Source organism: Miniopterus natalensis, chromosome 7 (genome assembly GCF_054644295.1).
Source record: "Miniopterus natalensis isolate mMinNat1 chromosome 7, mMinNat1.hap1, whole genome shotgun sequence".
Classification (NCBI taxonomy): Eukaryota; Metazoa; Chordata; class Mammalia; order Chiroptera; family Miniopteridae; genus Miniopterus; species Miniopterus natalensis.
In genome coordinates this window covers 3,829,608-3,851,664 of record NC_142087.1, presented here as the reverse complement: position 1 = coordinate 3,851,664, position 22,057 = coordinate 3,829,608, and the positions used below count along the sequence as shown (strand labels likewise).

Here is a 22,057-nt window from a genome sequence, read left to right as displayed (position 1 = left end):
TGTCCTGTCTGGGCTCTGGGCTCAGAGGTAAGTCAGACCAAATAAGCGACTTAATAGTGACTCATCTGCATTTCAAAAAACCAAGTTGGTGTCCATAACATCCCAGTGGATCTGAGGAAGCTGCTATGATTACCAGCTTCCTACCTCTCCCTGCCCCAGACATGGCATTTTCTGCTGCCAGAACGTGTCATCTCAAAGGTTAACCCACGGAGAAGGCTGGCTGAGGGCCACATGGTCCTCGAGGAAGAATGGCAGCCGAGCCAGTTTACCTTTGAGCTGCAGCCTGAGCTGGCTCAGCCGATCATACAATGCCCCCATCCCTTCACCCAGATGGCGGGATTCCTCCCGACAACCACCGGACCCCCGGGGCCGCCCAGCCAGACAGAAATCAAGGTGTATTCCCACCTGCTGGTGGCACACACAGGCCAGCCCCCCGATTCCCTGGCACACTGCCCACCACAAACACTCTGTTTTCACAGGTGCTAATGGTTCCTGGCCTCTCCTTCCCAACAGGGCATATAAAATGCGTCAAAATCCACCCTAAGTGACACAATCACTGTTTCACTTGGCACTGAGGTTCACCTGCCAGGACGTGAGCCAGCCCAGGGAGTGGCCTGGGGCTGCACGGCTGAACTGCCTACTTGTCCGTCTGGGTGCCAGCGGAGCCCAGAGGCCTCCCTGGGACTTTGGAGCAGTGGGAGTTGGGGGGGCACTCACAGCGAGCCAGCCTCCACGTTGGGGCCCCGCACATAGAATGGGACCCTGATGTCGAACTCGTACGGCATGGACTTCCCCTTCACCAGGCCGAACTGGCCGATGTGGTAGCCGTGGTCAGCAGTGTAGACGATGTAGGTGTTGTCCAGCTCGCCCGTCTCCACTAGCATGTTGTAAATCTGCGACACAGGTGAGCAGGTGAGGGGGCCCTGGGGCTGTCTCATTTATAATGCAGCTTCCCCACCCTTGTCACTTTCTGTCCCCTTACTTTTCCTCGCAGTGCTCCTCACTATCTCTTCTCCCTGCATTAGAATGTAAGCTCCATCAGAGCAGGGACTTTCTTTAGTGAGTGAATGAATGAGGCCGGCCTGAGCAGGAGTCTGTGATCCACCACGGTGCTGTCCAACAGGACTTTCTGCAACACCGGCAATGCTAATTTCTGTCCTGTCCAACAGGGTGGCCACCAGCCACAGGTGGCTACCGGGCACCTGAAATGTGACTAAGTGTGACTGAGGAACTGAATTTTAAATTGTACTGTACTTATTAAATTAAAAGAGCTGTGGATAAATAAAGTATTCAGCAGTAAATAGGAATGAAGTTCTGAGAGTGCCGCCACGTGGGTGAACCCTGAAACATCACACTAAGTGAAAGAAGCCAGTGGCAGAGCACACGTGCGACCCCATTCACAGGAAACGTCCAGAGGCGGCAAATCCACAGACACAGAGCAGACTGCTGGCTGCCTCAGGCTGGCGGGCGAGGGAGCAGCGGCTAAGGGCCGCAGGTTTCTTTTTGGGGTAATGAAAGTGTCCTGAAGTTGACTGTGCTGCTAATATATTAAAACCACTGACTGTACACTTTAACTGGGTGGACTGTATGGTATGTGAATTATATCTCAATAAAGCTGTTAAGAAAACATAAATAGCCCCACGTGGCTACCACATTGAACAGAACAGAGCTAGAGTGTGAAGTCTCGCGAAGGCAGAGGCGGTCGGGATTGCTCAAAGCCGTCCTCCCCAGGCTGGAGCAGTGCCTTTCCTTCTGCCTGTCCCCATTCGTCCCCAGCTGATGACACTCGGAAGGGTAAGGGCAGGGAGGCGCCAGCAGGAAGGGGGTGCGTGGGGGGGCGGCCTACCGTCTCCATGGAGTCGTCCACGGACATGAGGGTCTGCAGGCGCTTCCGCTGGAGCATGTTGGTGAATTCCATGTGGATGGGCTTCATGGGCCCCGTGTAGCGCATGATCCAGTGCTTGTCGGGGTTGGGTGCGTAGTTGTAGCTCGGCGTGCTGGACGGCAAACACGCGCGGGGGTCAGGCTGGGGGTGCTGGGCCGGCCCCAGCCCACCTGGGCCATGAATGAGCACCCGCCCTGCGCCCCGTGTGCAGCCCAGTGTGCAACACCCCCATCGGGGGGAAAGTGGACGCTGGTGTCAGGGCCTCTGCTAAGCATTAGGCCAACATTTCTCCCGCGTGCAGTGGCCACATGGGAAGACCTCAGGAAGGACAGCGTTAAATAACCTGGAGCCACAAACTCAGAAAGCAACCCCACCCCCCCTCCAATTCCGGCTCTGTCAGCACACCCAGACATCAAGGCCAAAGTCTCGGCCTGGTGTCAATCTTCCTTTAACACGTGTCTGGAATTCGCTCATTTCCCTTTTGAAAGGAGAGAGGCTCAGTTCAAGCCTCTGGCAGGCACAGTGCCCAATTCTAATCTATCAGTACTGCATTTATTTTTCAGTTACCTGGGTCGATGGCAAGTGAATGCTATCATGGTCAAGGCGCAACTACCGAATTTCCTTTTGCAATAGATTTTGGTTCAAAAAAGGGAAACTGATGAAAAAATTAGGTAAATAATAGCTATGAATGTATAGCCAATGCTGTGAGGATGGTGCCTAAATGTATACATTTGGGACATGCCATGTTTTGTGACTTGATGTCACCATTTACAAAAGAGGAGACGGAGGGTCAGAGACGTCTGGGGTCCTGCCAGTGGACTGAGTGGGTGGCAAAGCCACCGAACCCTGAGACCCGCTGAAGGGCCAGCTGTGAGGACTCATGATAAACGAACAAGTAAATGATAACCATTGACTCCAGCTGAGAGCTCACCAGGTGCTGGGAACAGCCTGAAGGGTTTGCCTAATATCATCTCATTTAATATTCATTACGGTCCTAGAAGTGAGGCTAATTTTATATTCCTTGTGTGAGAAACGAGGAGACTGAGGCCCAGCAAGGGGACTAACTGGCCAAGGGCAGAGCAGGGGTCTGAACCCCAGCAGCAGGGAAGGTGGGCCAATGCCCTATTGTCAGAAACCCTTCCCGACCCGCGGGCCTGACTATGGGCCTCTCACATCCCTAGTGTTTGAGCAAAACTTTGGCCAAGAAATTCCTGCTGGGGGATTAAGCAGCTCAGATGCCCGGGTTAATTCAGTCCGTGGCCTCGGAAGTTTGCAGATGAGTCCAGTAACATACTACTCTGCCTCAGACCAAGGGGCCCTCCTGTCACCCCAGGATCTGAGCTACTGAAAGCCCCACCAACACATGGGGTATTCTGGGTAGGGGACACCCCTGATAGAAGTGCTCTAAAACTTCACAAACAGTGCGCCTTGAACTGACTATACTCGAAGTTCTCCCAGATCATACTCCTTTCCCAGGCAAAGCTGCACATAAAGGCTGAGTTTCCAGTGCCCGAAGACAAAAGGCTTTTCAAAATGGCAATTTAGGGGCAAAGGGCTGCGGGGGTGGGGGGGTGAAGGATGGGGTCGGGGGAAGCAAAACAGGTCTTGTCAGAGAGCCGAACTCCCTTCTCTCTCTCTCTCCTCTCGCAGGCCACGTCAGGACCTTTACAGCCTCTTGAATATCAGAATGTTCTTGGGGTAGAGGTAATAACGCTGCGGCTTTGGGCAGCCTGACAGTTATGGAGACGGTTGCTATGCAGAGCGGGTGAGTCACAGCCTCCAGATTCCTTCTGGACTTTGCTTTCAGTCCCCGCTGGTCTCCTGCCGCTAAATCCAACCCGGCCCAAGGCCTCCTTTGATTATGAGCACCGCTGCGCACTCCTGCGGGCTCGCTCGGGGCCTGACCTGTGTGTAGAACATTCCCAGGAACAAGCTCCCCTCCGCCCCCCTCCAAGGAACTGGATGAGGGCGGCCGCTGCACAAAGACGCTCTCAGAGCTGCTGGGCGGTGGGAAAATCGTCCCGCAGGCCCTGGGGGCCGCATTCCAGGAGGCAATTTGGAGCAATCATCCCAGAACGATTAGGCTGGTGTCTGCCCTTGAGACCAGAGGGGTGAGTTTATCAGGAGTCCGAAGCCCCTTCTCTGAGGCAGAGGCTGCAGAGCCTGGGACCCTGGGGGCCAGTGCCACCAACTGGCTGGTGGCCTGCACGAGGCCAGACTTCCTTAGAGACGGTGTTGCATCTTCATGGGAACCCAGCAGCCTGCTCAACAGAGTTGCAACCCTCACCTCCTTGAGAATCCCAGGAATGTCTGGTGTGTTCACAGCAGGGCCTGAGGGAGGACCCCCCCTTCTGGGGGTGGTGGGAGGATGACTCTGCCCTCACAGCCCCTCACCCCAAGGCTGTCAGCCCGGCCTGGCTCCCATTGATTAGAAAAGGAGAGGCCCGTGAACCCACAGTCAAAGGCCACACTTGAAACACAGTTCTGGGGGCTGGTGTCTGTGTGCGTGCATCTGTGTGTATGTGTGGGTTTCTGTGTGCACATGCCTGTATGCTGGTGTATCTTTGTCTTTGCATGCGTCCATTTGGGTATCTGTCCTTGCGAGTCTGTCTATATGTATCCGTGTCTTTGTGTGTGTCTATGTGCATCTGTGTTTAAGTATGTGTCTCTGTGTATATGTCTGCGTATATGTTTGTGTGCACAGGTTTGTGTGTGTACTTGTGTAACTGTGTGTATTTTTGTATGTGTGTTTGTGTCTGATCTGTGTGTATCTGTGTGCACGTGTACTTGTGTGTATCTTTGTGTGTATATCTGTTTGTATCTTTGAGTGTGCGCGTGTGAGGGAAGGAGGACAACATGGCACCGAGCAGCGTTTCTCAAGCCCACAGGCCTGGACCAGGCTTGATGGGGAGAGTCTCTGACAGCAGCCTCCTGGTAAAAAGATCTGGAACTCCGACCCAACCTGCAGGGCTCTATCCCCTCCTCACCCCCCTCTGACGGTCATAACCAACCGTCCAGCTGCAGAACTTTCTGGTTTTGTTTTAGAAATGATTACACCCCAGAGATAAGAGAGCCTTCCAAACACACCCCTAATAAGGCAAGGGGGTTCTCTGGGTAAGTCATAGCAGGCGCTGCTCATGTTCAATTTCTGTAATTTTCATTTCAAAGGGAAAATAAATGAGCAGGCAGTGTCAAACAATCTCATGAAACACCAGGGCTGCTGGGGGGGCTCGGAAGGGGAGCTGCCAGCACCTCTTTTAAAGAAGCCACAGAAGCAGAGTGTACCCTCCCACCCCACAGATCTCCCTTAGGTGGGACAGTTGGCCACATGCCCCTCCTGCAGAGGTGAGCCTCAGTAGGGGGGTGGGGGGGACTGGGGGGCAGGCAAGTCAGGTGTGCAGAGAGGCAGTGCTGCCCTCTGGGGGGTGAGGGCGGCACTGCAGCCCCTGGAATGCAGTTGGCCTGTCAAATCCTCCCCCCAGAGCCCAGGGGATCAGAGGTTAACACACCCCTTATCCTCTCTGAGCCACTTTGGGTCCTGTCAGAAAGTAAGTACAGAGCAATACATTCTGAGTGCAATAAAAATTAAACACCGGAATGTTCGGTAGGATTCTAAATTGCCCTGTCTTTGTCACCCCAATGTCACAGCAAGGGCTGCTGAGTGTCTCCACTAAGCGGGAAAATGTCTGGGGCAGAGAAAAGCAGAACTTCCCAGAAAGACTTACTAGCCAGCTAGAGGGAGGAGGGTTGGAGGGCTGAACGGAGGGATGGGGGGTGGGAGTGGGGGCCGGATCTGAGCCCTGGCTCTGCCGTTACCAGCTGGGCGACCTGAGGGAATTACATCACCTCTCTGTGCCTCTGTTTCCTGGCCTGCAAGATGGGAATACCCTGTGTGATGAGAGACAGCTTCCAAGAGAGCCTTCCATGGCCCCCACCTCCTGAGAGGCACACACTTGTGTAGCCCCTACACCACAGGAGCACTGTCCACGTGACCAATAGAATGTAGCAGAGTGACTGATGTGTGTCACCTGAGATCAGGTTATGAAAGACTCTGGCCTCCCCTGCCAGCTCTGCACCCATCGTTCTCTCTCTCTCTCGGATCATTTGCTCCGGAGGAAGGCAGCTACTGTGCCGTGAGGGGCTGGTCGAGGAGCTGCCACACGGGCGAGCCCAGGTGAGCCTCAGAGCTGCAGCCCCTTCGTCAGAACCTCAGGCGACCCTGAGCCAGCGCCTCCCCAAAAGGCCACTCCCAGACACCTAACTCCCAGACACTGTGCGGTAACACACACCGTCATTTGAAGCTGCTGGATCTTGGGGTAATTTGTTAACTAATATATCAAGGGTCACGGTGAATATTCAATGATTTGGTGCCATGCAAGGGCCTAGCACAGAGCCTGCCACATAAGGCGGGCGGATATATGAGTATCTGATGAAGCTATGGACCACTTCCCAAAAGAAATGTTTTAAAATAAAACACATAGGGTTACAAAGGAAACCTATTATACTGAACTGCAGTTCTAGCCACAGACCTCCCCGGGGGCGGATGTGGGTCCCAAGTTAAAAACTTGTCCCTCTGGATTTGTGTCCTGCTTTCCGCACAGACGAGCTGCGTGCTCCCGGTTCTCTGAGCCAGTCTGTCACTGCCGTTCATGACCCGCCACCTCCCCACCAGCCGTGGGCCCTGCGGGCAGGCGCCGAAGCTTACATGTGCTGGGACGCGTTGGGGAAGAGGCGTGAGTACTGGGGGGCCGAGTCCTCGGGGCCGTGGGGCGCCGCGTGGCTGATGACCATTAGCACGGGCCTGTGCGGGTACATCTTCTTGGACGTGCGGAAGAAGCTCACGCTGTCGTTGGTGATGAGGTCTGTCAGGTAATCCTGGGGGCCGGGGGGAGAGCTCGTGAGGAGCCGAGCATGTGTGCTGAGCGCCTGCCGTGTGCCAGGCGCCGTGCTGGGCACTGGGACGGCCCCAGCAGGGACCAAACTAGCCGGTCCCTGCCCTCGTGGAGCCAACTGTCTAGGGCGCAGACAGGTAATATGTCGGCAAGTAAAAAATAGGAATGTCAAATGGTGCTAAGCATAATGGAAGAAAAAAAGCAGAGAAAAGTTAGAAAGGATGGGTGAGAAATCGCAATTTGCCACTCGCTCATGCTAGACATCAAAATAATAACAGCTTATACCAGTGAGCGCGACTGTGTGCCGGGAGCCGTTCTGTTTCCTTGCATTCACTTGCTTAGTTCTTACACAGCCAAGGAAAGTATGTGTGATGAGCCCTGTTTTCCAGAGCATGAAATGAAAGCCCAGAGAAGTTATGTGACTCAGTGTCACACAGCTGGAAATGTTGCAACCAGGCCTCCGGAGCCTGACGTCTTTTCAAGACTCCAGGGGAGCTTATCCAGCAGGGTACAGCCCTGCATTTCTGGAGGCCTGGGGGCAGCAGCAGATAACAAGGAAACAAAAAACCAAGATAGTGTCAGGGAGAGACAGATGACGAAAGTAAGACAAAATATGACAATGAGTAACTGGGAGCTGGGGTGGGAGGGTATACTTTAGCTGGGGCAGTCAGGGAGGGCCTCTCTGAGGAGGTGACGTTTGAACTGAGGCCTAAGTGATAAGAAGGAGCCAGGCATGGGAAGATCTATATCACTGGGGTTCATCTCAGCTGCTGGAATCCTCAGGGGAGCTTTACTGATGCCTGAGTCCACTCTCAGAGATTTTGGCTCAGTTGTTCAGCCTGGACATCAGACTTTTTAAAAGCTCCCCAGGGGATTCCAATGCGCAGCCAGGACTGAGAACCACTGATCTAGGAAGGAGTTCCAGGCAGAGGGAACAGCCAATGCAAGGGCTCAGAGGCAGGAATGAGCTTGCTGCGCGTTTGAGGAAAAGAGGGCGACCCGGCAGGTGCAACACAGGGACGCGCTAAGGAGCAGCACCGGGGCCCGTGCAGCGACACCCACTCAGGTACCGGGCAGCAGGAGAGGAGAGCTGGGGGCAAAGTACCGGGCAGAGACTGAGGGCTTTTCAAGTTCGGCCAAGAAGGTGAGATGCGCCCAACCCCTTCATGAACTTGGCAAATCTTTAGCTTCTGATCTCCTTGGAAGGTAATGAGTTCTTGAAATTTACCCGCAGCTTCCTAAGAAGCAGCTCTGTCCAAAGAAGGATACTGTCCTTCAAAGAAGGATACTATTTTGGAGGGAAAAAACATGAACAAGCGGCCACGGCTTCTAACCTGAGTTATACTCTATGACATACACACACACCATGTGTCTGCGTGTGTCCACGACACCACCTTCAGAGACATGCATACACTGCCCCTGTGCACAAGGACGGCCACCGCAGTGGTGTCGATACAGCAGTGACCAGCAACGGGAAGATGACCTAATGGGCTCACACTCCGTCCTACTATGCAGGCTGCGCCAACGGCTGGCCTGTGGTCACAGAGGTGGGAAGTCATCCAGGACACACTGTTAGGAGAAAGAGCAGGCCACAGAGTCAAACCCAGGGAGACCCTAGCTTTTCAGGAAGAAGGGAGGAAGGCAGAGTGGGGGGCGATGCCAAACCCCTCTCTTCGTATGCGTTTGAGCACCAAAGAAGAACCCTGAAGGACAGTCATCCAAGTGCTAACTGGGGACTGCGAGAAACAGAGCGAAGCAGGGACAGCCATTTGCTACTCGAGGTGCTTTTCCTTGAATCCTTTCTATGATTAATTTTAGGAGTACAACAGGGTTTATAAGGGGGCTTGTAGAACCAATTACTTAAAAATAATGTTACGTCAATCGGAGAAGCGCTGGCATAGTTGTGGAACGTGATCTAAAGATGTTAGAAAAGCTCTTAAATGACAAAGGTAACTAACGGTGGATCTGATCATGGTGCAAAGCTCTTGGGTGAGGAGGGGTTGGACCCCAACAGGAAATCAATAGTCAGTGCCTCTGGGGGATGAATCCAGAAATGGCAGTGAGGTCGTGGGGGGGCCCACCAGCTGACACTTGCTGCCCCCGGCCTGTGGGGTGGGGTGGGAAGAGGGCTGTAGCTCTTCATAATAAACCCATCTTCACTATTCGGTTTTAGAATTATATGCCTGAGCCAGAGCCAGCGAGGTGCAATGAGGCTGGGCAGGAAGCTGAGAGGATGGAAGGACGGCTGTATTGCTACTAGCAGGGGAAAGAGAGTCTGTGAATGGGGTCGAAAAGAAGAAAACAGAGCTTAGAGGAGAGAGAAACCGCTGCCTGAAGATTGTGTTTGAGCCCCTGGCTCCAGCTACGCCTGATGCTATTACCGCTGGGTCAGTTACATATGTTTCTTCAACTGAGCCATTTTAAGTTTCTGGTCACAAACAACTGAAAGAAGACGGTCTGATTCAAGAAAGGATAAATCCTGCAGTTTAGGGCAACCCAGGAAGACTTCCTGGAAGAGAAGGTAGATAAGACTTAGATAAATTCAGGGCAGGAAAGCACTAGTAAACTTTGAGATGGTTGTAATAACCAGCTAGGCATTATGGTTGAAATAGCTCATACTCGGGATGACAAAATAGGAGACAAAGTGTGTGTGTGTGTGTGTGTGTGTGTGTGTGTGTGTATACACACGCACGCACACATACATGTGTTTCTATACTGTGCTGTGGCTCACCTTTGGATACCCAGCACCTGGCACAGAGAAGCCTCTCAATAAATAGTTGTCGAGGGAATGAATGAATGACATAATCAAATTCAACTAGTCCACTCACCTTATATGACTGTTGTGAAGATCAGAGATACACATAAAACACCCGGCACAGTTCCTGGACCACAGCAGGCACACATGATTAAGGATGCAAAGGCATACCCATTTCCCAGACTTGGGAACTGAGGCTCCTAAGAGCAGGTAGCATAACCAAGGGCACATAATATACGTCAAGACGGGGCTCTGAACCCAAGTCCACTGACTGTGTGACTCACTGCATGATCCCTGGAGGGCAAGGTGGGCAGGGGCAGAGGAACAACGCAGTGGGCTGCAGAACTCACCTTGGAGTAGTCAAAGCCATGCTTCTCCTTCACCCCGTTCCGACAGAGCGTGTAGTTATAAAATCGGGAGTTTTTAAGGAGGCCGACCCACTCCTTCCAGCCCGGTGGCACGTAGGAGCCATTATATTCATTCAGGTACTTCCCGAAGAAAGCTGGAGGGGAGGAGGGACCAGGAGGCCGCGTGAGATAGCAGTGAGCAAAAGTCTGTCCCAGGCATCACCCAACCGTCCTGAGCTCAAGGCCTGAAAACAGCCCCGTCCTCTCAGCAAGGGGCCCTTTGGGAGCAAGTGATGCCTGTGACTCCCTTCTGAATGTTTTTACGTGCATAAAACAAAAAATATAGGATTACAGAGAAGGATCAATTATTCTGAAATATAGTTACCAACATATTAAAATATTTTGGCATATGATCATAGGTGTCTCTAAAAATAATTTTTAATTAAGGCAGTAAAAGCAAGAGTGATAATTTCAGAGTAGTGATACATGGACATATTTTATTTTGCAATATCTGCAGTAAATGCAATGGAATATTACAGTTGAAATCATGGTTGATTTCCACGGATGACAGAGTTATAGGTTCTGCTCACCTACTGTGGTTTATGGCCTACCTTCATAATGGAAGCAAATGCTAAGTTGCAGTTGTAGACTAATGAAAGTAAGAGTGTTTTTTGCATTCAAGTTTATGCGTCCCTTGAATTCTACCTACTACACAGTGACCAGAATGGCTAATGTTAAGAAATGGACAATACCAAGTGTTGGCAGGGATGTGGAGCAACTGGAACTCACATATACTGCTGGTGGGCATGTAAACTGGTTCTACTGCTGTGGAAGACTGTTTAGCAGTGTTGGTTACCCTTGAACATATTTATAGCTTCTGCGATTCAAATCTTGGGTTTTTACTCAACAGAACTGCATTCATTCACACGATCACCAAGTCACGAACAGGACAAGCTCACAGCAGCAGTAGTCATGAGAGCCCCCAGAAAGGAGCCTGTGCCTCCAGCCTAGGCTTTGTCAGATTCATCAAAGTGCTATTTTGGCTTCTGTTTGCTGTCCCTTAGTTTTATTTCTCAGTTGGTTCAGAACCTCAACAAGGGAAAGGTAAAATTTAATAAGACCCCTAACAGAGCCCTGTCACTTTCTATTCATGGCAAGTAATACTGGTGGTGATGTAAAAGTTTCCCTTTGAAATAAATGAAGTAAAAAGAATAAAATAATAGAGAGTTAAATATTAAGTAAAGAACAGAATCCGTGTGCCTGGACATGGTAAAAATCAATATGTCCGTTCAACAACTATTTATTAAACACCCATGGTGTGCCAGGAGCTGTCCGGGGCACTGGAAACACAGCAGCAAGTGAGACTGACAGGGTCCCTGCCCTCTGGGGGCTGACATCTGAGTAGGGGGCTGTGACAAATAAAGATGGTGTCGGTGATACCAGTGACGAAGAAAATAAAAGACGACAATGTGACAAAGTGGCAGAGGCAGGTCACTGGAGGCACCACTGGGCTAGGTGGCCAGGGGAGGCCTCTGTGAGGAATGATGAGAGTGAGTCAGAGTGAATACAGGAATACAAGGAAAACTGTTCAGGCCGAGGGAACAGCAAGTGCAAAGGTCCGGAGGCAGGAACAAGCTTGGGCATCTGAGGAACCCCAAGAGGCTAGTGAGGGAGGAGGGGCCAGACCGTGCAGGGTCCTGAGGGCACATTGAAGAGAAGCAACAGGAAGCATGACAGGGATACTTAAAAAGGAGCACATGTCCCCTGAAGTATTACATGCCAGACTTTGCATTTTGTGTGCATTTTCCAGGGAACAGGGCCATAGCTTTAGACATATTCTGAAAGGAACCCAGGGCCACAGTAATTTAAGAAGCACAGAACTTCAACGTTCTGAACGAAACCCCGGAGAGAGAGATGTACTGAAGTTCCCATTGGGGGAACTGAGCTCTCCTCCAGGTCTCCCAAGTCCCTGGCTTGGGATCTACTGGTTTGTCCCTGAAGATCTGGGCCATGGTCTTTCCGAGAAATGTGCAGTATGGAATGCTAATAAGCTTAAATTCTTGGCCTGGCTGGTGAGATAACGATTTCTTGGGGGTGGGAAGTGGGGAACCTTTGGAAGCCCACCCCTGCCTATTATTGTCCAATGCCATGGGTGTCAAACTGCCCAGAGCTGTTTCCTCTGCTAGAATCTCCTCTTTCACATCTCCCTTCTCTCTAACCCTCAACCCTGAAAAAACCCAGAAAGAGTTTATTATTCAGGCTCCACAAGGCCCTAGAAAACAGGGCTTCAGTCAAAAGCTTTTAGAGCCAAATTAGATTTTGTTCTCATTTGATTAGATTTCCCCAAGGCAGTTTTTAAAATGGTTATTCCGGCACCAGATGAGGTGGGACAAGCAAATCAGTGTGGGCCCCAGGGCTCTGGGCTGGGACACAGAGCCAGGAGAGTGAGCTGGAATTAAAATCAAGAAGAAAAATACAGCCAGTGTCACGGCTGATGTCACTGAGCTTTCCTGGTTAGGACGGTGCCAAAGGAAGAGCAAACTTGGGGCTGGTGCGAGGGGTGAAACAACTTGGCAGGCAGATTAAGAGGAATTAAATGCCCGGCCAGGAAAGGCCATGACAATGTGCTGGCTGCCGGCTGTCCCTAGGAAGCAGGGCTGGCATCAACTGAAAAGACGGAGGGAGCATGTACTGGCTCCCATGTGCCAGGCCCTGCGTGGTAATTTACACCTGGCAGTGGGAACTTGCCTGGTCCCGACTGTGATTCTCTGGGTACCATCACTTCTTTACTCAAGTACACAAAGGCTGATCTGAATTCAGCCTGAGCAATCAGAGCACCGCATTCCCCGGCTGCTGCCACTGGTTCACAGACAGGCATGTGGCCCAAGCTGGGCCAATGAGACGCAGCCCTGGGATTTTTAAAGAGCTACCGGCAAAGAGAAATTCTTCTATAGGGCTTGAGTCTGCTTGTGGTCATCTCGCCACTATGACGGGAGAGTCTATTTGAACTTGGAGCAACATGGAAGAAAACAGCAGAGGTGAGAGACGGGGAGAGAGAGGAAGCAGACGCTGAACTGGGCCAAGGCGGTGAGGGGGCTCCACAGTGCGAAGGAATGACACCCAATGACGCAACCAAGTGGACGGCAACGACGAGGGGGGCAGCCCATTCTAGGCAGTCCTCACTTCGCACGTCCTGATACGCACGAATGTCAGTTCCCACCATTCGGTTAAATACTGGTTTTCCATTTAGCCACCACACTATATTCACTGTGATTATGCAAAGTACAAACTTCGCAACTGGCTCTCCAGTCCACAAACTGAGATGTAAATGACATCTGTGCATGGTGACCAGCGGCCAACCACGGCGCTTTTGCAAAGTCAACCGGTGACCGGCTATGGCGCACGGCATTCGTGCAGCCTCCTCGCCTCCCGGTGATGCGTCTACAAGACAGTGTCGGGACATGATCGCCAGGAGGGAACCAGCAAGAGACGCACGTGCAGCGAGGAGCCCGTCAGGGTGCCGAGGCTGAAACCCGAGCCAAGCCGAACGCAGTTTAGGAGAAACGGGCCGCCCCTGGGAGCGAGGGCACTCGCTCCAGGGAAACGAGAGGAGCAGCCAGAAGAACCTGGCCAAAGGCGAACTTAATCACCGGCTTAAGTGAGGAAAAGTGGCCGTGATGAAAAGGGTGGGGAGATCCCAGAGGAAGCGGCGCTGGCAAAAACACTTCCCCTTAAAGGGGACCTTGGAGGTATTTCACAGCACTGTACGCTGTGCGTTCGTGGGCAAGTCGTTTAATCTCTTGACACCTCAGTTTATCCCTTTATACAACGGGGGATGATAACTATTTATCTCATGGGGCTGTTATGAGAGCAATGTTTGTACATTGCTCAGATCAGTCCATAGCACATGCCCACTAAGTGCTACAGTTTCACTGTCACCAATGGGTGCCCTTTCTAGCCACCTTCTTGCTCCGTTGTATCTTGTTTAATGGAGTCACTGTAGAGACAGATGTCAGGATCCTCCCTCTCTGCTTCCCCTCCCCCAGGGGATTGCTGACCCCCAAACCCTTGCGTAAGGCTCTCTCCTGGTCCTCAGGCCCATGCAGGCGGCTCTTGGTTGGAAAGCTCTGAGCTCGCTTCCCTTCCTGGCTGCTGCTCTCCCATCTGTCTGAGTTAAGTGCTGCTGGGGAACCATTCGGGGTCTGATGGGAGAGCCAGGTCCTTCTGTTATCTCTCCCAGCCCTGAATCTAACTGAAATTGCCTCGTAATAATCGCATTTGTGGTCTGTGAAAGCTGCGTCTTGCTGCGACTGGGGACTGAGGGGAGGTAATCCTGGCACAGGAGGGCAGACAGTCAGAGGCATCGTTTTGGATACAGGGGAGATGGAAGGTTTTGGCAACTGGACACTAATAGGAATGCCAGGGCCAATTCTCTGTGCTGGTGAGCTGGTTGGGCGAGTGTGGGGAACACTGTGTTTGGTACCTGCCAGCAGCCCCTTCCCCTTTCTCTGGGTAAGACCAAGTAATATGGGAGAGCAGCTGACAGCACTGGCTGTGAACCCTGGTCTGCCACCTCCTAACAGTGGGACCCCAGGCAAGGGACCTCACCCCTCTGTGCCTCAGTGGGCAACAGGACAGAAAGCCACTGCCTACTGTATGTAAAGTGGGGGGAACCAACGTGAAACAGTACCTGGCACATCCTAAGTGCCTAGCAAGTGGCAGCTAATGGGGCTGACAGCACCCAGCGCCTATGGGAACTCTTCCCCCCTCCCCCTCATGGGCCATCTGGGTGGAACTGTGAATAAGTTAGTTTCAAGAACATTGGGGTCTCTCAGCACACACACACTCATCCCACGCCATCTCCACCCACATCCTGCATTAGGGATAATCGATAAATAACAAAGAGGTGAAATATTCCAGAGTTGACTGGTTGAGTCATGCTACATTTCATTATTTAAATATAAATATTTCATTAAATACTTATTCATTTTGACTTGGCAGTTTCCCCCATATTTTGGAGCCATTATACCAATATATACACATATGCACGCACACACACACACACACACACACACACACACTCTCGTACATTCTTTCAGGTAACCCCTAAAAAGCCACAGCCACTGCACCGCACCCCTGGTTCCTCCCAAATACAAAGGTCCTGGCTGTCAATAAAGGTGCTCTTCCCCACCCACAGGGTGGGTGTATGACTGAGCTCAGCCAATCAGAGTCTACCCTGGGACTATGAATCTTGAGCTAGGAAACTCAAAGGTGGAAAAAGGGGTTGGAGTTCTGTAAGAGCCCTTGATGGGACAGTTGCTCAAAACTGCAACTGAAATCCTCAGACCCAGTATTTGAAAATCTAAATGAAAGAGGCAAGGCCATCAATGCAATGAAGCCTCCCCGTTGCCTTCTCATAACCCAGTTACCCCCAAACAGCCAGAAGGACCCTTCTGGACCCAAGACCCTCCTGCCATTCCCGTTCAGTGATCTGCCTGCATCTCCACCCCTCGGCTCTCTGCTCACTCGTTCTAGCCACTCCAGGCCTCCTGTTTCGTGACCGTGCCATGCTTACTGCCATCTCAGGGCATTTACACCTGTTCTTCCCTCTGCCTTGGACACGTGCCTCCTCCCTTGTCACGCTGACATCTTAGATCAGATATTACCTACTCTGAGAAGTTGTCCCTGATCCCCCTGTCTAAAGTCACCTACCACCCTCCACTCACTAGGCTACCAATCTTCTCCACAGCACTCAGCACTCTGCAATTATCCTGTAGACAGTTTGTTTTCTTGTTTATCATTACTCCCCCACCCAGGATGCTGGGCCCAGAAGGCAGGGCCTCTTTTGGGTGCTGCAGCCCCAGCCCAGTACTTGGCGAACAGTGGGCACTCAGGTAATCACTGCTGACGGGGGACTGTGGGTCACTGGATGTGGGTGAGACCCACAGGCTGTGCAGTGCAGAGCTGCCCCTCTCGCGTGTCTTAAGCCTCTGGGAGGACAGGAGGGCTGGAGGAGCAGCAACTAAGTATTTTATTAAAAAGGATTTCTATGACAGTATCTGCAGGAGACCATGCTGCGTGTTGGGAAAGGTGGTGCATGTCAACCCACAGCCTGTCTGTATGCAGAGTACACTGAATAGGTCTCAGGCCAGTCGGGGCCCATCTGCCCCCCAGGGGCCACTGGCAATGTCTAGAGACATTTTTGGTTGTCACAAATGGGGGAGGAGAGTGCTACTGGCACCTAGTGGGCAGGGGCCAGGGATGCCGCTAATCGCCCTACAGTGCACAGGGCAGCCCCCACTACAAAGAATTATCTGACTCCAAGGTGTCAGCGGTGCCAGGGTTGAGAAACCCGGTACTGGGGGCACAGTTTCAAAAGTTGTGCAGGTGTCCAGTGATGGCGAGGGTGCAGTGTGGGCTGGGAGAGCTGTGTTTCCATAGTCGGGAGCCAGAGTGCTCCTTGCTAAGCCTCAGTGACTTCATCTGTGAAATGGGAGCAGTAATGAATGAGATCATGTCTGGCACAGAGTAAGAATGGTAAAAAAAAACAAAACAAAAGGGAACTGTGAGTTCCCAAATACAACCTGCTCTCTTTTTCAGGGAGGGGGGTGAAAACTCGGGTCTCTGGAGAAAGAAAATGGTTGTTAGAAACCAGATGTGACGCCGTCTCGGAAAATGACATGGCCCCTCTGAGACTCCAGTAATGAGCTCGGAAGGGATGTTTATGCTGCTTGAAGAAATCGGCTGAGCGTGACACACGGCTATTAGCAGAGAGGGGCCGGAGCGCAGAGCCGAGCCAACGACAATAAACAATGTTTGCCTAAGCAATTCGGAAAGGTCAGCGCAACTCGAAGTCGAGCATGCTGGAAATCCATCTTTCCCGAATTAAGGGCTCCATTTCACAGGCAAGGAGTTTGGAAAAACAAAAAGAGGTCTCTGCCCTTCATGACATCTTCTAAATCCCAGCTGTCTGGGTGCCTCTTTCTTTTTTTTTTTTTTAAAAAAACCTTTATTGATTTCAGGGAGGGAGAGAGAGAGAGATAGAAACATCAATGATGAGAGAGTCATTGATCAAGCCCACAACCCGGGTATGTGCCCTGACCAGGAATCGAACCCGGATTGCCTGGATCCTAGGTCGATGCTCAACTGCTGAGCCACGCCTGGCCGGGCCTGGGTGCCTCTTTCACATGTTTTGCCATTTTCATGTATCATTTGGACTGTTACAAACGGAATATTTTTCTTCAGATCAATTCATTTGGAGCCAAATAAGCATTTCAAACTGGACTCTTGATTGGTCCCAGTAAACCTGCTTCTCTCCCAGCCTTCCTGTAGATGCCAGTTGCTCTGGCCACACCCCCCTGGAGGGGTCTTTAGCCCCCCTCTCTCCCCTGAAGTCCACTGATGACATGTGACAGCAGCTCTACCTTCAGAACAGACACAGGACTGAGCACTTAGCACATCCCACTGTGCCCAGCTTGGTCCAGGCCACCACCTTCTCTTGCATGGACCTTGCAGGAGCTTCCTCCTTGGTCCTCCTGCCTCTAACCTTCCAGAAGGACTCTGTTAAATCACAAGCCACAGTTTTGCTCAAAACCTTTCAATAGCTCCACATCACACCTGAGCTAAAACCCAGAGTCCTTGTCATGGCTTGCAAAGTCCCATGTGACCCATCTTCTGCCCCCACCCTGACCTTGGCTCCCCGGCTTTGTCCTGGTCCATTCTGCTCTATCCGCAGTGGCCTCCTTCCCAGCCCCCAAAGCTCATTTCTGCCCCAGGGCCTTTGCCCTTGCTGTTCCCTCTGAAGGAACCATCTTCCTCAGATACCTTCATGGACTGTTTCCTCACCTTTCCCAGGTATTTGCTCAAATGTTACCTTACTGGGTTACATGCCTACCTATCCCATTAAAATGGCCTCTCCCCACCTGACTCTCCTCTTCTCCCGACTTTCCTCCAGTATTTAGCCCCACCTGCCAAATTTATCTGTCTTCTGGTTTTTATCACCTGCCTGCCCAGCTAGAACATCAGCTCCTTGAGGGCAGGGGCTTCTGCATGCCTTGTTCCCGCCTGTGTCCCTGTATCTAGAACAGGGCTCAGCAAGCAGGACGTCCTCAACAGACACTTGTGGGATTGAGTAAACGGCTGACCCAATGAACAGCCAGGCACGGGAGGCTCCCAGTTCTCATTGCTCAACACCCAGGGCACACTGTCTCCGGGTGAAAGAACAGCTACAACTGTCCAACTGTTGTCTTCCTATTTGACTTAGTGACACCTGGTGGGTTGAATCTGGATCTATTTAATTATATGCAACATGACTTCGCTGTGGGGGAAGGGCCTGAGGCCCGTGTTAGTCAACGGCAGTGGTTCTCAAATGTCTGGGGTCAGAGTCCCTTTAGACTTTGAACAAGTATTCAGACCCCAAAGAGCTTCGTTTATGTCGGTTGTACCTGCTGACAGTGAGCGTATCAGAAATGAAAACTGAGAAATTGAAAACATATAAACTCACTTAAAAACAGTAATAACCTACTTGTTTAGTATATATTTTAAAAAATGATAAATATACCGAGAGCCATGCCTGGCCCATTAGCAGAGTGCTTCTAATGTTTACTGAAGAAATGAATTAGGGAATGAACAAATCAATGAATACATAACATCGTGGCCCTGGGGTGGGGCAAAAGGTTTACAGTTGTTTGTATGGCAAATAATATAATAATTAATAATAATACAAGAAGAAACTGTTTCAAGTACTCACAACTGTAAACCTACTTTTGCCCCACCCTGTAGGTTCCCAAAATGAAATACAGTCAGCGAGAGGGGCTATACTGGTTCACACTTTTACAAATCTCTTTCATGTCCGGGATAACAGAGGACAGCGGGATTCTCCTATCGGCTTCTGCACTCGATGTGTTGCAATGTGTTGCTTTGGTCACGTTTCAGGAAAAATCCAGCCTCACATAGACATGCACGCGGAAAGGGAAGGAGTGTTTAAAAACCCTTCCAAGACAATTCTGGATGTGTTACGTACCCTCTAGAAAACACTGTGCATCTGGGAAAAAAAGGGTGGCAAAGCAAACAATGTCTTGGTGTTTCCATGAAAACTGTGTGGCGTCCAGGGGTCCTGGGGCCCCACTTTGCAAACCACTGGGCTAGAGGAGGAGACTGTCCCACAACAACCCAATGACGTAGGTGCTATTTTTGTCCCCATTTTATAGTTGGAAAAACTGAGGCACAGAGAGGGGAAGTCCCTTTCTGCTGATGTCCCACAGCTGCGGAGTGGCAGAGCTGAGCCTCGATCCCGGGTGGTCCGTGTGGGTTCCACACGGCGGTCGCCTCCCTGGGCCCAGCCTTCCAGGTTCACCTGCCCTGGGCCGCGGAGGGCGGCCGCTCCCAAAGCCTCCCCGGGACAGGGACAGGGACAGGGAGGAGCCACGGCACGGCCTGGACCAGTCTTTCTGGAAGCGCAGGGCTCAAGGGGTGATTTTTATCCTGGAAGGCAGCGGGTGTGAGCGCGAGGGCTCTAGAGCTGACAGCCTGGGTGTAAATCAAGCTGTCCCTGCAAAAGTCAAAGCGATGTAAATACAGCGCAGGGAACTCAGTCAGTAATGTAACAACTATGTATGGTGGCGGAGGGGTGCTAGATTTATCGGGGTGGTCACTTAGTTATATAAAGTTCAATCACTGGGTTGTGCACCTGAAACTAACATAATATTGCATGTCAACTGTCATTGAAAAATAAAAAAATATTTAAAGTAAAAAAATAAATAAATCGAGTTCTCTCTATCTCCCCACTCAGTTCTCCCAGCTGTAAAATGGGCATAATAATATGCCTTCCTGACAAAGTTGTTGGGGAGGATTCAATGAGAAAACATAGGAAATGGCCCCAAAATGTTGATTACTATTTCTATTATATTATTTATTGAGACGTTACATGTTCATTCATTCATTCATTCACTCATTCAATGAGCATCAGAAGCACACTGCTATGTACCAGGCATGGTTCGAGGACTGAGGATACCATCAAACAAAACAATAAATTAATAAACAGACAAAACCCGCACTCCACAGGGTTGAGGACAGTAGGAAGCCGGGCAGCCAAGTCTCGGAGGCTCCCCAGTAACGCGGGAGAGGCCGGGGGTTCTAAGCAGGTGGGGGCAGAGGGCCTGGTTGGCTTCAGGCTGTTTCTGAAGGTGGGACCAACAGGATTTGCTAGTGCATTAGATGTGTGGGAAAGAAGTGAAGGATAACTTGGAGGTTTCCAGCCTGGGCATCTCGGGAGGGGGTACCATGGCGGGGGAGGCTCGTGGGGGGGGAGATGAAGAGCTGGAGGAAAGATGTTAGCCTTGAGGTGCCAGTTAGACATCAAGGTGAAGACAGGGTGGAGATATGCGTCCATGTTCAGGGGAAAGGTCTGGCTGAGGGCAGAAATTTGGGACTCGTCAGTGTTTAGCTGGCCTTTAATGCCACGAACTGAATGATACCACTTAAGGACGCGGTTCTTAATCCGCGGTCTGTGAACTTGAGTGGGAAAACATCTCTCTTTCTGTTATCCTCTAACTGGCACCTTCTTTAATAATGAATGAAGGCAACAAATCACAGGAACAGGAGCATCTATGCCACTGTCACCAACAGAAGTCACAGATATTTTCCTATCACATTACAGTTAACAAATATCATTGAAACCAACATCCCTTTGAAACTGTGGAAGTTATCAGGCTTATCAGTGATCAGCTAAATAACCACGTTATTTAATGTGTAAAGCAGCATACGTATCACCGTTTATAATGTATTTTGATGAATGTATCTGGATATAACTGGCTTCCTTTGTAGTTCTGTGTATTTTCTTCCACGCATTTAATTTGAAAACAATTCTGAAAAGGATCCATAGCCTTCACCAGATGCCAAAGGGGTCCCGTGGCACTAATGGGGCCAAACCCCCCAGTTAGGGAATGAGTAGAGCTGGAGAAGAGGGCCCAGGCTCTGGGCTCCAGAGTAAGGGGTCAGGATGGAGGGACACCTGCATGTGGTGAGTGGAGATGCAGGCCTTGGGTGTGAAGTGTCACCCCAGCACCCATTTGCTCCTTTCCCCCTGGAAACAGAATTGCTAGCTGGGCACAAGGCTGCCAGAATGGAGGTTACCTTCTCAGTGTCCCTGGCAGCTGGATGTGGCTGTGGCCAACTTTTGGCAGAGCCATGGGTGGGAGTGGTGTGTTCTGCTAATGCCCCTACAGGCAGTGGATGGGCCTCCCTTATCTTCTACTTCCTGCTGGCTGGATGTGAACATGGTCAGTCATTCTGGACAAGGGCAGGCCACCAGGATCTCAGAAGGAGCCTGGACATCAACCCTGTGTGTGCCATACCATCCTGGGCTGTTAATGCCCAAGCTGTCAAATGAGACAGAAATAAGCATCTGTCATCTCTAAACCACTATTAGGTGGGGACTGAAGAGCCCTCAGCTATAGCTATATTCTAACGAATACTGGGGGTAGCTGTGCTATGAAGCCAGCTGGCCACTACCATCTAGCAGGGATCAGCAAACCTTTTCTGCAAAGGGTCAGACTGTAAATATTTTTAGCTTTGCAGCCATATGGTCTCTGTTGCAATTATTCAACTCTGCCACTGTAGCGCAAAAGCAGCCCCAGACAATACATAAAGGAATGGGCATGGCCGTGTTCCAATAAAACTTTATTTATAAAAACAGGAGATGGGTCCCTGTGGGCTACAGTCTGCTGACCCCTACCATCCAGGAATGTGGCCTATATTGGCAAGATCATCATCATCATCATCTTTTTTTTTTAAGAAAAGCTTGGAATCTGGATTTTTTGGGTGACATTTCCAGATTTTAAAAAACACCTTGTATCCCAAAAAGAACATAATTGGGGCTGAGGGGTGGACTGAGGCTGTTGGTTGCCATTTTGCAAGACCCAAATTCGATCCTGGGTGGTACAGAATAGAAGCTGAGCTGGTCCAGGCCCAGTTTCAATCCCATCCCCGCTGCCAGTAGAAGTGCCTGAGCTGTGAGACCTTCACCATCTGTCATTCGGCTTTTGGGGCCCCCGGCTTGGGCAGAAGAGAACAATCCACTAACTTTCTGGAGGTGGAGCTGGGGTCTCTAGAGGAACAAGTGATAAATGAGAAGGAAGTGCCTTTGCAAACTCTAGAACACTATAAATATTAGATGTGA

The 22,057-nt window shown here is 51.0% G+C and overlaps 1 protein-coding gene across 3 annotated transcripts in view; it reads right to left on the bottom strand.

Moving 5' to 3' along the window:
- Nucleotides 1-22,057, bottom strand: part of SULF2 (sulfatase 2) — a 90,552-nt gene that overhangs the window by 17,093 nt on the left and 51,402 nt on the right. For all 3 annotated transcript variants that reach the window (XM_087818699.1, XM_087818698.1, XM_087818700.1), the window contains exons 4-7: nucleotides 9,883-10,034; nucleotides 6,591-6,760; nucleotides 1,847-1,997; nucleotides 718-893 (exon numbers count right to left, since the gene is read on the bottom strand). In XM_087818699.1, coding sequence (XP_087674825.1) covers nucleotides 718-893; nucleotides 1,847-1,997; nucleotides 6,591-6,760; nucleotides 9,883-10,034 — 649 coding nt within the window. The remainder of the gene's footprint in view (nucleotides 1-717; nucleotides 894-1,846; nucleotides 1,998-6,590; nucleotides 6,761-9,882; nucleotides 10,035-22,057) is intronic.